The following is a 16,909-nucleotide window of genomic DNA, read 5'->3' on the forward strand; positions in this document are numbered from 1 at the left end:
ACCCACATGTTGGAGTTCGCTGTCGGCTGCGCCAAAATAATGTAGCGTTCCTACTTAAAGGACACAGTAAACGTAAAGCCTTGCTGTGGAACTGGCGTCCATCTTGTCTACATTTTATTCTCACTTCCTTCTTCTCTTCTCCTGAACCCAGACTCCTGCGCTTCTTCATCTTCTATTCCAAGGCTCATACCGCTTCAATTGTCAGTGAATTTTTTTGTTCTGTCTTTTTGCTTGACGTACACGTGTATATCTCCATAGAAAAATATTTGTTCGCTTTCATCCCGAACATCCAAGTCAAGGTCCTTATGTCTCCCGCTTTCTTTTCTATTTCTGAGGGTTCTCTCTTGCGGAGGTAATTCTTCATTTTCTTAAAACTTCTTGGGAGTGCGGCAAAGTACATTCTCGCTCTGCACTACCTTCGAGCGGCATCGATGCTGAGTAATATAGGCGCGATCAGGGAGCCCTTGTATTTTATCCTTCAGCCAAGGAGAACGCCTGTCGGGACCGTACAAACATCTGCACTAACACAATTGTTTCTCAAGTACTCAAGTAGCCTCTTTAAATCATATTCAACTGAAAACACGTCAAGTGCTGTCACTTCAAATGCCGCCACTGCTCCCGAAAACACCATTCGTGGCATCTAATAAGGAGGGCGTTTACAGTTATAGTTACACCGAACGCTTACGAAGCTGAACGTGATTAAGCAGAGCCTTAAACTTCCGTTATCCGGCATATGGCTGGTAAGTATACGAGTACATATGGAGTATATATACTGCAGCGAAAATTACAAAATAATTGTGTAGTGTTGTTTGTCCGTCGTGAGCGTCATGACCTCCATCTGCATTTGCCTCATGAAATGACTCATCGGGTATAAAATGTTGGATAACTTTTCAATGACGCTCTGCATACTTCGGTTATTTAATCGGAGCCAACAACTGGAGCGGAGTCAGCAACAACAACAAAAATAACGAAAATTCAAACGAATATTAGGTGGAAATCGCAGTGCGACAATCGACTGCCGATGAGGATTTGGGCTTTATATTACTGAGGTGCTGTACACGTGAAAAATAATAGCGCTGTTTGCTGATAATATTATCGTAGACGATTACGGTCAATATTTGAGTAGGTACTACACACGATGTTCTCCAAATAAAACAACGTTTTCGTGTGGGCGTTTGCGAGTGTGCTAAAGGAAAAGATGCCCATCTTTATTTCTCTAATGACCTTTTACAGGCGCCATAAGGAATCCAAATATAGAAACTAGCGTACGTCGACATGTAACCACAACATCATGCATACTAGGAAAGGTGCATCCGCTTTACGAGTGGTTCGTATTCGACGTGATCTAATAGCGTTTATTTTAGAGAAGTAATATACTTCAATGCTCTAAAGGCTCACTACTATGACATTATTCACAATATATGATTATTACGTGTCTCAGGGCTGCGCGTTAATCGCGCAATACATCGAAATCTTTTCAACTAAATGCTTGCGCACAAATTCTGCCTGAATTTTAGAATAGATAGCATAGATACTCGCAGAAATATGGCGCCCATAAAAAAAATTTAAAGAGTGACGCAAGGAATACTCATATTCTATCTTAAGTATGTACACGTTTTATTTTCGCTTTCAGGACAGGCCAGCTTAATCTCGATTCTGCAGAGTGCTACGTAGCCAAGGACAAGTTCGGCTACATTCCAGATGACCGTAAGTGCATCTGCTAAACTTAGCGTTGTATCTCTACCCCTCTCAAAGCTCGCATTTTGTACAATGTTATTTTGTAGGAGCTATTTTCTTGATCGTTTCATAACCACACAGTGGCTTTAACATGTTTTATCTTGTGGGATTTCGTGTCTAGCGCAGGACGAATCCCAACATAAAAACGTAACGCTTTTTTATTCGACGAACGATGGCAGCGGACGGGCATACCAACGCTACGTTCGTCACAGTAGCGGAAGGTAGAAGGCGGCTTTTCTCAGCCAGGCAGCCTGTTTTTATAGCCACCGTCGGCGACGCATACTTCGGGTGCCATGGCGGTGGCGCCATGCTTTATCGACCGTGCAACCCAGCGTGCAGCTGTGTTATGCTTGGCCAGATGATAAGATGGAAGGTGCGCAGAAATATGCGCAGAGTGCGTCGCCACAATCTTATTCTATGCAACCTTCCACTATATTCTCTTACCATACTATGCATCTTGTTCATAATGAAGTTATTATAAAGGTTTAGTATGTACGGTATTCCGGTGAAGGCAAGCGTACTGGATGTTTTACTGGATGAGCAAAGGTGAAGACGTTAACCGCCTGCACCGTGCAGCCACTTAGTGTCACGGAGTTCAACCAGAGAAACACAAATAATATTGCATTAACCAGTGGCATAATTGTGTTGCTGCCGAAAATTTGCGCCAGCGTCAAAGTAAAATACATTTGGTTGCTTAAATATTAGCTATGTTTGTCTGGTTGTCTTCAGGGTCACCAGGTGGCTGCAGAGTGCAGGCCTTTAACGTTTGAGCCTCCGATCATCCGGTTAAACGTCCTGTCCGCTTAAGTTTAGCCAAATGCCGAACACGCTAGAAGTCTATATTGAGGAAAACTGAAAGAACGGAACTTTGTGAATGTGCTTACAAGACTGACCAAAGCCAGGTGCAAAACATTTTGCACGAAGCCAAAGGCCATCTCATCCAGAGCACACTCAGCAGACAGATCTGCTTGAGCAGCTTTTTTTCTCCAAATGAGCACAATCCACTCATACTTACCTTAGTCTGATAAAGTTTTAACTACAAGAAAAACTGTGTACCGTTCCCCCAGGAAAGATAGCACAAACTGGGTTAAATTACGCCAGCGAAACACGTGCGTAGATGGTATATTAAATTGAAAGTGCGCCTGAATCTGCTGTTGAACGGATCCAAAATGAGTCAAATTCAGTCACCCAATAGGAGCGTGCGTCTGAAACGACGCCTTTCAGCAAATATGGCAGCCTCCTTTATGTCTGCGACAGTGCATGTTCAACAAGTTACTTGTTTTAAGGAATTCACTTATCATGGATTAGGATGGCTATGAAGAGGTCGGCAAATGATCTGTTCGCAGGATTCGAAGATGAGGTGAACAAAAGCCACCACGTCGCCGGAGAAGCAGAAATGAGGCACTACACAAACCTCAGCACATGGAAAAAAAAACTTTAAATACGCACTTGTGACAAAAGTATCCATTCAAACCTTCCGAGGGAAGTTTGATGTTGTGCAGTGCGAAACAAAAGGCGTTCGTTCGGTTGTAATGCATGTCATCAGTAGTGAAGCACAGGAGCACGAAACAAACGGAACTTCTTCGTAGCTTTGCCGCGATGTACAATGTACGGCTGCACAACGGCAAACAGATTTGTGTTTCTAGCAATTCATTTGGCGCAGTGCTTGCTGCAAGTCATAGTGAACATACACGCTACATAAAAGACCAACAAGGAAAACGTGAAAGGACGCGCAATTCCCGTGTAAGTGACCTAAAGCTCAAGCGCCATGGTCGAAAATATGAAGCTTGTCAAGGTGTTTATTGAAAGGCTACGCAAGGAGTGAGAGGTAAAACTAGGTGCGGCAGTCAAAATGTTAGGAGCAGTCAGAACCGGCCCCATGCGAAAAGCGCTGGTAATACGTCTGAGTAGGATGGGACGTCTTTCTCAGTTGGCGTGTACCCAATGCGGAAGATTTGACAAGATTTCTACGGAATTAGGAAGATGCTGTTAAAACAAATATTTGTGAACGTGTCAAGTGGAAATGCAGAAAGATAATATTTGAAGAATTTAAGAAAATCGCCTGAAAACCACTATGAATTCCTCTAGGGTTGGGAAATCATCCCTGTGGTAGATTTCAAGACGGGAGGCTCCTAGAGAAAGAATCTGGCCGACCTAGAGCAATCTCTCGAGGCAGTCATAGATGTAACGGAAAAATGTCTTACAAGCACTGGTCTGAAGCTGTCACCGGCCAAATCCGAACTATTCCTCTACAGACAGTCGAGGCAAGGCGTTAGGAACCTCGAGCCTTTCTAACTGCTGCCAGTAGAAACTGTGACACGAGAACGGCACCTTCATTTCCAGGGTGAACTCCATCAAACTTTGAGGACTTTTAATCAACGCCAAAGGTTGTAATGCAGAAGCTCTAAATATGCTAGGTGCTAGGTGCGCAGCGAAAACTATACAGAGACTCATAAGTAGAATCGCCTGCAAAAGGGGGGTCTCAAGGAGGCCAACCTACTCAGGGTCTTCCAAGCTTTCTTCATCAGTCATATTACTTACACTGCACCGCACCTCAAATGGAGCAAAATTGATAAAGAACAAACTCGACACGCTCACTAGGTCGGGCGTCAAAAGAATACTCGGTATTCCGTAATCCGTTAGCACGGTAAAACTACTTGAACTCGGAATTCACAACACCACAGCCGAATTTATTGAAGCATAGCTTATTCCACATATCTCCCGGCTTTTGTCAACTAAGGGGGAGTTAAGATTCTTGATGAAGCTGGTAGTACACTCCCTATACGGGCACCGCACGACAGACACCCCCTGGCTAAATTAGCCCGGGAAGGCGTAAAGGTTGAGCCCGTACCGAGGAACATCCATCCAATATATAACGAAGGTCGCAGAAGAGCACCAGCTTGAACCATCCTTTCACGAATCGATCCTTACGGGGCAGATGCATTCTTCGTCGACGCCACCATATATGGCAGCGAAGACAGGTTTGCAATCTCGGTCGTTGACGCGCGCAGAACGCGTATTAGCGCAGCGTCAATCTACATTAAACACGCGAATGAGGCGGAGGAAACCGCGATAGCCTTTGCTCCTCAAACCGCAAAAGGCCTGACGACCATTTTCTCCGGCTCGCGCACGGTAGTCAGGGCTTTCTCGTCCGCTCTAGTTTCTAAACACGCAGCCGGCATCAACAGATGCTTTCGTATTACTACGGGAGAAGAAACTGGAGATCATACTATAGAGCGGTACCCTGCGCACGTGAACGATGTAACTGACCAAGCGGGTTGCAACCCTAACGAGCGGGCCAACTGCCTGGCTCGTGAATTCATAAACCGCGCCTGAGCTAACGATCCGGCTCTCCCATAGGATTGCCCATTCAAGGATCATCTTACCACCTTACCACCTTTCACGAAATTACGGCGGATTAGAGACACAGCAGGAGGATATTCCCTCCCCCCAGCCCGAAATTGAACAGGGCTCAGGCCGTTACTTTCAGGCTCTTGCAAACGAGATCCTACATCAGCCCCAGAGCGCTCAGTTGGATAGACCCTACTTCCCGCAGTCGTGCTCCAAATGCGGTCACGCATGCTGCTCCTTCGACCACATGCTCTGGCTGTGCCCGTACAATGCACGCTCCAATCTTCGATACAAGTCCAAGTGGGACTTTCTGAAGAGCTCGGATTTCACGAAACAACAATAGGTCTTCCAGAGGGCCCGCAATGTCGCGGAGAGTCACCACCTCCATGTGCCGTTGTGGGCGGAGCCACCAGCTTGATTGGGGAGCCTTCGGTTTCCCACAATCAAGTTCCTCAGAATTTTCCAATGAAGTTCTTATCACTATCACTGTCACCAAAGCTACGTTAACCCACATTTCTATATATTGGTGAGCTTTGGGGACTGTCCAAGGGCGAACTACGCATGTGCAGCCCTTACTAATGTAGCCCCAAGCGCAATCTGTACAGATTGACACCCTCAAATGCTCTTCAAGGTAGGTACAACCTCAGGAGAAGCTCACACCAGGGAGCAATAAAAATTCTGATAACATATTTTAACTGACGAACAACGCATTATTTTGGTAATAGAGGCAAATAGACCGTTCGGCCTCGTAAGTCGCATTCATTTCGAGTAACGAGGATCACAGCAACTTAACGCGTGATCATGGCCTAGTCTCGTTTTAGCTCTAAAGCACTACTTACAAGAAATATTAGCCTTACCACGGATATATTTAGACCGAGCGCAAGGAAAATTTGAATAAAACCCTGTCAAATCGAAGACATTTGTTGAACTCTTAGTTAGGCTCAATTCGGTTGAACAGTTCCTAATAAATGCTATACAGCGACACATATTACGTGGAATTGGATTCCACGCCTAACCACACACAAATAACTTTTCACGTTGCTTTGAAACCAAGTTATACGAACTTGGTTTCATGGCAACTAGCAACATACTGTTGTGGTTAGGCAGCACAAGAACTAGGCCAAGAAAACTTCGCTTTAAAATAAACTTTCCGTTCAGTGCAAACTCAGCTGGGAGTTGCTGCATGTTGGCACCACGTCTGCAATTCCGCCTTTCTTTTTTTTCGCGTACCCATGGCATTCACACACTGTGAAGCCACAGTTGCAATAATCATCATCAGCCGGATGCATTTCCATTGAACTTACCTCTCACAAGAATTCACATTTATGCATGTCGCCTCATTTTCTTTTCAGCAACCCTGCCGCCAATATCGTTCTATCTCATCTACACTGACTGCGTGACATGCAGCGTTATTAGACATCGATATGCTGGGGACGGTGAGTACAAATTTTAATAAACAACAAAAATTAGGTGCCCTACCCTGCGCCACATGTGGCCACAGTGGCAATTTCGAAATGTGTGTGATGTTAAATGTCCAAATGATAAACTGTGTTTTGGGCGGGTCGCCGTAGAGAAAGGTTATAGACATTTAAAACTTGTAGGTAGAACACACGGGTCTCATTATGCTTGAAGAAATTGAGATACAGTGCAACACACAGAAAGACGCGACGGGAGTGCCACGGAATGGTGCGAACTTCAAGCAAAGTTTGTTTCTGTGAGTAGCACTAAATTTAAACATTTCACCACGCAAGCGCAGCGAGGCAGGAAGGCATCCTATGGCAAGAGAAAAAAGAGGCAGAAACATTGAAATTAGCGTGAAATGACTGCATCGCAGCAGTTTTTGAAGGTAGTGTCAGTGCGTGTATTCTGCATGTCATCTTCCTTGTTACGTCACATCGCTTCAAAGCTACATCGTCTCATTTTTATTGATTTGTCTTCTCTAAGCTCCACTTAATGAACTGTAGGTGAACACCATTTCCCCTACTGACCACAATTGGAACAAACCAAACCTACAACCATGTGTTCAATAGCAGAACGCCACATTGACCGAGCCACAACGGCGCGTATGGCGGCGACTATGAAGCATTGGTGGTTAGCTGACATATATATTGCTCGCACATGTGTATGCCGGCTAACGTGGCTTTGCAGGTAAAGTTTTTGACACCTGAGTTAGAGGTCGGGAGTGCGATTCTAGCACACGGAGGCTGCATAGAATGGGTGCGGTAGGGACGCATACTTAATAGCAATAAAACTTCATTGGTAGCACCCTGCTATCAAGTATGCTAAAGCCAAGATGTGCTTATGGACGATGAAACTTGCGATCCATTTTCTGGAACACGTACTTGAAAACACAGATGGAAGGACAGCCGTCACCGTAGGTAAATTAGTATACTATTCACCTGGCCAAGGAGTAGCTATTAAAGAGATCGCTCCGCGATTCCTAAACTTATTTGAAGGTCTTTACTAACTCAGCAAAAGCTCCCCTTAATTTTGTAGTGCGTTTTGTAACGCTTCGAAATTTCTGTAAATGCGCGATTATTTACCTAGTTCATCGCGGTTGCCTTTATAAGAAGCACGCGTTTTATTATGATTTGAGGCACTAATGAAACAACATATAAAAATAATTAGCTTGATTACCATTTTACCCTAAGGTTCAGATCACTGATCCTAATGCCATACTTAAAGCTTGTAGACCGACAAATTCATAATCGTTCGCAGCCATGCAAGAAACTGGCACTGGGAGTTTGTGCAGAATAGTAAGTTCGCGTTAATTTCACCCGCAAAACTGAAACTGAACGGCGGAAGAGCACATGTATGTTGCCCTTAGCAGGCGCCCATAGCCACGATTGACGTCATTGTTTACGACTAGCCTTCGGGAGAGCGTAAATGCTGTGAGCGTTCTTATCGAGGCGTAGTCTCACTCCTTTCACGCTTGCTTGACATGAGCAAATATTGAGTGCACACCAAGAAGTATAGCCAGACAGAGCACACACTTCACGTGAGCACATAGAGAAGTCACTTGTGCAACAGTCAAGATCATGGTTGTTGAAGCCGTTATTAGTGGATTGTTAGCTCAGTTAGAAAATGGCATTGAAAAGCGAAATCCAGCTTTTTTAACGTGTACCGGCACAGACTTGCGGATCACGTGCGTCGGTGACAAAATACATTAGTTTCTGCAAAACTAGTTTAACATGTCTGTCCGCATCACTCTAACCTGCGTGGTATTGACTAATTATACCTAACTTCGGCCTTAGAATATAGGTAAGTAGCAGCTAGGTACTGTAGCTCTGAAGCACAGGTTGATGAATTAAGGACTGCTTATATTGTGAACATCATAGCATCAGGTGTGAGAAGCTTGTACAGATTGCTAATAATGAGATGGTAGGATTCCGCACTTGAATAAAAAGGATAAAAACAGGAATGTGGCCGTTGTCACGTATGTAAATCATCATTATCATCAGCAGCCTATGTTTATGTTCAATGGAGGACGAAAGCCTCTCACTGCTATCTATAACTGCACTTGCCTTACGCTAACTTATTCCAACGTGCGCCTGCAAACTTAATAATTTCGTCCCCCCTCCTTCTCCCTAAATTTTCGGCCTGCAGCTAACTTCTCTTCGCACCAATTTTGGAAGTCTAATGCTCCCCCGGTGATCAGCCCTACGCATTAAATGGCCTGCCCAGCTCCAATTTTTTTCTGCTATTGCAAACTATAATATCAGCTTTGACAGTTTCCTGTCTGATGCACACCGCTCCCTTATGGTCGCATAAGGTTACTTCTAACATTTCCCTTCCATCACTCGTTTTGCGGCCATTAGTTTGTTTTTCAATTTCTTTGTTAACCTCCTTTTTTCTGCCCCATATGTTTGCACCGGTGCAGTGCATTGATTGTGCACTTTTTCTTTCAAGGATAGTGGTAAGCTCCCAGACAAGTTTTGATAAAGCCTGTAGTATGCACTCTAACCTATTTTTCACTTATCCTAATTTGCTTCTCATGATCAGGACCCATTGTCTGTACGCGACCTATATAAGCGTACTCCTGTACATACTCTATAGGCTAACTGGCGATCCTGAATTCTTCTTCCCTCAGCAGTCTATTGAACATATCTTGGTCTTCTGCATATTATTCTTCAACTTCACTGGCGCACTTTCTTGGCTGACGTCCTTAATCATTTGTTCCTATTCATCTCCAGCGCTGCTGAACAGGAAACACCACCTGCAAGCCTAAAGTTCACGAAATCTACTAAGTTCATCCTCACTGCTAAGCCTTCCCAGCGTAATGGCTTGAATACTTCTACTAAGCACACTAGAAATAGCATGGGAAAGCTTTTGTCTCTTTGCCTGACCCTTTCTTGGCAGGCGATTTTCTACTCTTCCTGTGCTCAACCCAGGCATCTGTGAAATCTTTTTGGTTATTCCTAAGATATCCCCCTGTTATTCTTGGATTGTTCGATTACGCAATCCTTTCACGGCTGTTCGTATATCTACTGAATCAAATTTATTTCATTATTCTACTCAAGCCATGCAAGGGGGTTGATTGCACTCCGCAGAAATACTCGATTGCCTGATTAATAAGATGGGCATGGTCCATTGGACAATATTCCTTCCTGAGGCCAACCTGTTCTCTCACTTTACTGAAATCAAGTATTGCCCTATGTTTATTGGAAATTATCTTGATGAAAAATTGTATACGGTACTAAAAGAAAGCTAATGGGCCTGTGATTGTTTTTAAATTTTTCGACGGCTCCATTCTTTTCCAATAATATAATGGCGACATTCTTCCCTCTCTCAGGTACACTTTAAGTCGTGGTGGCATTGCGTATGAAGGTCCACAAGCTTTTCAAGCATAATGTCTCCACCATGTTTCATGAAATTGTTTGCTGTTCCATGTTCTCCTGGCGCTTTTTTCTGGTACGTGTCTTGCAAGACCATTTGGCTTCATCGCTAGGTATATATTGAGCATTAGCATCATGTTCAATACTACGTCGAATGACGGTAGTGTCGCTGCTCTCGGTGCTGTACAGGTCGGTCATCTGCTGTTTGCACTATGTCATCAAAATTGCTGAAGACATTACCCAGCTTATCTCGAACAGCATACATCTTGCCCTGTCCTATGCGTAGTTTTCTTTGCACTGATGTCATGCTTTCGCCCGTTTGCTGCTTCCTCAATCTCCCACACGTTATAATTTCGAATTTTATTGCTTTCGTCCTGATGATCAGTTTTCGGAATTCCGGGAATTATATCTGATCTTTTTAGCTACGAACTTTCACGCTTTATCATTTCTCTATTAGGCTCCTTGTCACTTGGGAGAGCTTGCGTACTGTATGCGTTTGTGCCTTACTTCCCGTTTCAATTGCTGCCTCTGAAATCTTCCTATCTACGTTTGCGTTCATTATAATTATGCTATCTTGATCATTCATATTCTAAAGCTATATATTTGTTTCCGAACACTAGCCTGCATTTTTCTGTTTTTAACTTTATTGCGTCTAGGTTTGCCTGTTTCTTGTTGACTAATCTATCTCTCTCTCTCTCTCTCTCTCTCTCGCTATTCGATAATATGGAGGTCCCAGACCTCACTAACTGATCGTCTCTCTTTTTTACCCTACCTGACACTTCTGCGTGTGTACTTACTTTATAAAAAAGCCTTATTTAGGCCAAAAGTGGTTGGGTTTAACGGATTCTTTGTTCTGCGCTACCATGTTAGCTATATCACAGCTGTTTTGCACATAAGGACGCATGGCACGTCACTAGTTAGCAGCGCATGCCGCAGAAGTATGCCGAGCATTTTTCGCTTTCTGCTCGCGAAACATGCATACCATTCGGCTTTCATGGCACATAGAAGAACTGATGAGAAAGGCCCTTTTATTAAAGGAACATCTAAATTTGCTAAGCGACGTGTGATCTGTTCATTTTACGTGTCCTCGCAACTCACATCAGAGAGAGAATTAAAAATAACTCCTATGTAGGTGCCATATTGAGGAGGTGACATCACTTGCTTCCAGCCATAGGCTAATATCAAATACCGATTTACTCTCCTTCAAGCATCCCATGCGAAGCTTCCGCATCAAGCCATACTTAGCTGCGTTTTCTTTACCCAGTCCCCCACCTATGCCCAGAACCACTATTTAAATGAATGATTCTATATTTGCGTAGTGCATTGTTCCACCGTACGCAGCCAATTGGTTCCGCCAACCCGACGCCACGACGTGGAAAATGTTGGTGGCATATGACATGATTAAGAGTGCAGTTCTATTTGCAAGTCGAATATCCCTATCACTTTGTGATGAAGTGTTCGCCTAGGTTGTGCATCCTTAACACACACTCACCTTAGTGGTTCATCCTTAGTTAGCGGTACACGCGCCAAGTATTAGCATATTCACTTCATGCGAGTGCAGTAAAATGCCAGTTGTGAGTAGGGGTTTCTATGAGACTGCTTAGTTAGTGTTTCTTGGTCAAAGAGCCAACGATCCGGCAACGACACGGCATGACGACACGGCTTGACGACACGACAACTAGCGCTGCTAACCAAGCCACTGATTGGTTAGGTACTAAAATCAAGAGTTCCATCCCAGCTACGGCGGGCCCCTTTCCATGGCGCCGGAATGCTTAAAAAAAACCTCCTGTACCGTCTATTGGACGCAGGCAAAACCGCGGGTGGTGCAACATAAGCGGGGCTTTCCTCTAAGCTGTCTCGAGCTCTTCATTGTGCATTTGTGTATCTGAAATTTCACAAGTTGTTGAAATAGGATATATATATATATATATATATATATATATATATCCTATTTCAGCAACTTGTTTAATTGTGTATGTATGTATGTACGTACATACATACATACATACATACATACATACATACATACATACATAGACTGAGCATTCCTGCAAGTGCGGACGGAGCGGACGCCGCCTCTTTAGGTTCCGGCATATTAATGTAGGTGTTTGTTAATTGTAAATGGGATATACACCGTTGCTCTCTCTTCAGCTTATTTTCCTAAAATTGTCAATAAAATAAAGGCAATACGCTTATTTGGTTAGTTTTTTTCAATAAATGCAACAAATACATGTCGATGATATAAACGTCTTGAAAAACGTTCAACTTCCCCATATTTGTTGTAAATGTGTAGCCTGCCAAGGCTAGTGAAATGTGAAGCTCTTTGTACTGGCCTGAAAACCCAACAGTCTAGGCATGTAACCGACCGCTGAGATAAAACAAGACGACTTATTCAGGCACTTTCGGATGTCGCAATTCCTTTCACATGGTCGGGATTAGTGTTCTTATCCCAAATACTGTATCTTAACGTACAAGAACATGTGATGCCATTTTGGCAGGCATTGCGCAGTGATCTATAATGCCTATAATAGGGTGCAGAGATTAAAGAACATATCGCTGGTTTCGTTCCTCTGGGATGCCAGTACCCTGTTTTATTTAGAATTTCAACGAGCAGATGAAGATTTGTGCAACAGAGAGAAGCCGCTGCCGAATTCCGAACGCATTTAAAGCGAGGGGTTGCTTGTAGAAATCTGGCATTTAAGGTCACTTGTAATAATTTCATTAAAAATAACAATCAAAGTACATAAAAGGCGTGTATCAATATGTAAGGCCTTACTTTCTGATTTATTAGATAGCTGTCGACCCCGTAATTACAGTGTCGTGGCTGAATTCATTCACGGCGCAAAATATCGCAAAGTATATTGTATTTTAAGGTAACAATTTCAATATGCGTGGTAAATACAGTGCGGCTCTAGGCATAACAATTCTTCACAGTGCATCTCTGCACTTAGGGTGAATAGTATGTAGTGGTCACAGACGGCTGGCGCTCGCCGTGCCAATCAGCCTGGTTAAATCCTAGCATTTCACACGATGATCCTGTCTCGCCGAAAGCTGCACGTACACGTCGTAAACCATTCTGATTTTCTTTCACTCAGCAATTCTCTACATTCCGCTAAGTATAATGAGGTTATTGCTACGTTGTGTACGTTATTGCTACGTTGTCGCAATGCTCAGTGCCCTTATTGCTCATCCTGTCTGCTCTATGACCCCATCTTTTAAAACTTCCTCAAGGTGACCACAATGCACCTACGACTGCTCTACCAACGATACCACCTTGTATAAATAAAGATAAACCAGGATAATGTACCTTTAGCTTGTATAAAAGGTAGCGTTTTCGTACTTGACCAATTGTTTTCAACAGTTCAGCAGGGTGACGTCGCGTGGGGCCACTGTTGTGGCAGCTGCCTCTAAGTCATGAATCTAAAAATACTTGCGCTGTTGTTGCGTATTACTAGGCATCATGTTGGCAAGGACCATGTTGGAATATCATGGGAGGGAGGGGATAGTGGGGAACAGGCAGTAAAGGTAACGAGGATTGAAAATAGCGAAAGAAATATGGTTGGGATGAGACAGCTTGAGAGCAATATATCAAATTGTATTCGACCAGGAACAATGTCGCAGTTTCACCCAAAATGCGAACGGCTCGTTGCGATAGCAAATTAGTAGACAACTAGATTGAGTAATATTACTACGTTTAAGAGCTGTGTAAACTGCTGTAAGCATTCGCTAACTAACCAAAATAACAAGCACGGTGTCACGCGCACACGGGCAGACATCAGCAGATCTTACTCAATGAGTGCGCGCGCTCGCTGTGAGAACGCTCGCGTCGTGGAGAGCGGCGTGGCGATCTTATTTCCCATCCTGCTGCATCTCGCTTCAACGTGAACTGGGCACGTGACAGTAAAGCACACTCGAAGCCATCAGCTATCCTGGGTTGACTAGCCTTCGAACCCACCTCAAGTTACCTACCCCATCGGGTGCGCGCGGCCAAGCTCGGGCAGGTAATGTGCAGCCGCGGCCGAAATAGAAGTGGAGAGCCGCGCTACCCTGCCCCCTCTGTCCTTGTGCGCGCTTATTCCCCGCTCCCCTTACCCTCCCTTGCACGAGTGAAAAGTCTGCGTACACCCTGCCTACCTTCGTCCCTTCCAAGACGACACTGGCGCAACAAGCCACCATTCATATTGCCTCAAACTCGCTTCCTTTCCTTCGCACCTCCTGCATACTTTGTGCGGTGCGATCATTTACCCCTTATACGAATTTCGCCCTTATACGGATTTCATACGAAACATCACGGCAACGCCGTCGATGACGTTCGAAATTCACCTGGAGTGTCCAAGTAATTGCTATTCCGACAAAACACGCGCACCTACCGCACGTTCAACAAGAGTGGCTTTGAGAGCTTTACCACTCACTTGCTCATACACTTCTTTCCCACTTTTGTGCATTAATATTTATTACTTTTCAGGTTATGGATGCACTTATTGGAGACGTACGGATGCGCTGCAAAAACCAGACGACTGCTGCGAATTCATCTACGCCGAGAATTGCGGCTTGTCGCCGAAATACCAGATCTATGACTCATCTTGCGGGAAATAGGGCACGCCTAGTAACCTGTTGCTTTAGTGAAACTAAGCAGGTTGCCGTTTTCTGCTATCTCTGGAGATACTTTTTCAGCTATGATATATTAACAAACACAAAAGAAGAGTGGGTGGCAGATGAACGGTGAATTCGCGCAGAATTTCTTACAGTTGGATGATACTAGTGCTTAAGGTCCATCTGCGAACCTTGCTGCGTCATTGTAGATGTGCAAGGGAGTAGTTTTGATCAGTAACACTTCATAACTGAACATTAAAGAGACACTGTTACAAATACGAGTTAATATACAGTCATTTATTTCCAGGGATCCATCTTGATCACTTCCTTCTATTCTTACGCTTCCTCTTCTTGTCTCTTCAGTCTTCTTCTTCTTCGCTGGAACATCACAACTGTCACCGTGGTTCAAATAAACGGATTGCAATTTCAAGGATAGTATGGGACCCCATAGGCATAAATTTAAAAGCAGACGACTTGGAAGATAGAAAAGTTTTTTTTTCAAAAACAAAAATGACCGTACAAAATAGGGCACACGGAACTTGTAAAATAATTTTTGGTGCCCACAAATGCGACGCACCATTCGACAACGACAGTTAAAAGAACATGTACCTGATTACAACACAATAAGGGCATGTAATCTCAACTATAGCGAATGTCCACCTAATATTACTTGAAAATTTATTACAAGTAGCATCGATATGTTCAATTTTAGACGCTCCATGGAGCTAAACTTAGTAACATTTTCTTGACTCGGGAATATCTGTGAATGTTGTTTTTAGCTTAGAAACTGAACAGTTCATCGGTGCTGAAAAAAAATTGTTTGCCAACTAAAGTGAAACCCATTCAAACAGGGCAGTCGTCATACAGTAATAACACCTGTCTAAAGCAAGAGGACCGTTACGCGAATCCGTACGTAGTTACTGAAGAACTTCACTTTCGCCTAGTTGGTATTTACTGCATATCATATTGACCGCAAATAAAGACGCCAACATAGGGAGAGAACAAATAAACAGCACGGGCCGCATGCTAAATACACATACCGCCCGTGCTGTTTATGTGTTCTCTACCTCTGTCCCAGTCTTTATTTGCGGCCAATATGATATGCGTGCGTAGTTAGCAGCTGATTTCACCTCATAGCAAGTTTTAATGCTTTCCTCAACGCATAATTCAAATTCTTAAAAAAAAGTCGGTCCTAAACTTCGTTTTGTCTGGCTATTCTTAAAGCATTCTGCATTTACAATTATATACTACCTGTTTATTAAAAAATTATCTCATTATTCAGAATTATAAGCACATGAAACATGAGTAGAGCCCTGATTTCTAAAGTGTCAGTAAAGTTGCCTTTTTCTAAAAAATCCTTAGTAAACAATAAAAAATATCTAGAATAGATATGCTCATTCCAAGATATCATTCCTCTGCTACCGAGTGATGTAAACGAAAATACTTGCAAACTTACAAGTTGCGAGGTGAAATATTGGAACAATTTTGTTATTCTGATATTTGTTTGCGATCATAATTTCCAGCTTTTTAAAAAAAGATGTTGTGTCGCCCATGCCATATGTAATTGAAGTTAGGCGAATCATTATTATTCACTACAATGACAGTGTCTATAGTTTGCAAATGACTCCTCTTGCGTTTGTTGCTTTCCTTTACCTCTCTTAATAAACGTTTCCTGTCGTTCTTTGGCTCTGTTGAGCGACGTATTTTTTTTACTCTTCATTGGCATTTTTTTTTTACCCAAGCCTGTCACGTCATGTTGGTGTTGGCAAGTAACGGCTTCATCACTGCCAATCACTGAGGTTTAGCTCGTTCCTTTGGCTCGTGGTGACCTACTCGCTTTTCGCTCCTCTTGACGACATGGCGCAACCCAGTGTTCGTAACTATTCTTTGGACAAAGTGGTGAGGTCGGGGCGGAATATGTCTGCTTTTAATGAATTTCTAAACGGTGATGATGGTGATAAATACCTATAAATTCGTTGTCTTAATGTTTGAATTCCTCCAAGACAGCTTTCGGTAAAATACTGTGATAACGATAGAATGGTTCCAGTGCAAAAAAAGCAATTCTCAAGCAGAGTTCAAGTTACTACTTAAAAGAGCAGCTTTGCTGCAAATCCAAGGCCCCGTGAGAAGCTCTTCGCTACGTCTTTAGAAGTAGCGACTTGTGGAGGCACCTATATCAATCTTCTCATTTAATATCGGCTAGGCTTTGTGCTTCACCGCGGTTCCTAGAGGACATGTATGAATACAATTTACTGACTATTTACGTTATTAAATGTAAGTAAAATGTCGCTAAGGCTCCAAAAAGGCGAAGTATGAGGAATAAGACATCCCTGAAGTTTAGTGAATTCCTGGCTACGTTACAACTAGCGTAGTGCATTGATACAACCGTGGGC

At 43.4% G+C, this 16,909-nt stretch overlaps 1 protein-coding gene across 5 annotated transcripts in view; it reads left to right on the plus strand.

Moving 5' to 3' along the window:
• Positions 1-16,909, plus strand: part of LOC135916298 (uncharacterized) — a 160,813-nt gene that overhangs the window by 53,502 nt on the left and 90,402 nt on the right. For 3 of the 5 annotated variants that reach the window (XM_070522794.1, XM_070522792.1, XM_070522793.1), the window contains exons 3-4: positions 1,634-1,707; positions 6,441-6,524. In XM_070522794.1, coding sequence (XP_070378895.1) covers positions 6,513-6,524 — 12 coding nt within the window. In that variant the 5' untranslated portion in view covers positions 1,634-1,707; positions 6,441-6,512. Of the gene's footprint in view, positions 1-1,633; positions 1,708-6,440; positions 6,525-14,388; positions 14,720-16,909 lie in introns of those variants that run through there. The other 2 variants (XM_070522791.1, XM_070522796.1) reach the window with 1 other exon arrangement.

Source organism: Dermacentor albipictus, chromosome 8, assembly GCF_038994185.2.
Source record: "Dermacentor albipictus isolate Rhodes 1998 colony chromosome 8, USDA_Dalb.pri_finalv2, whole genome shotgun sequence".
In the NCBI taxonomy this organism is placed as follows: domain Eukaryota; kingdom Metazoa; phylum Arthropoda; class Arachnida; order Ixodida; family Ixodidae; genus Dermacentor; species Dermacentor albipictus.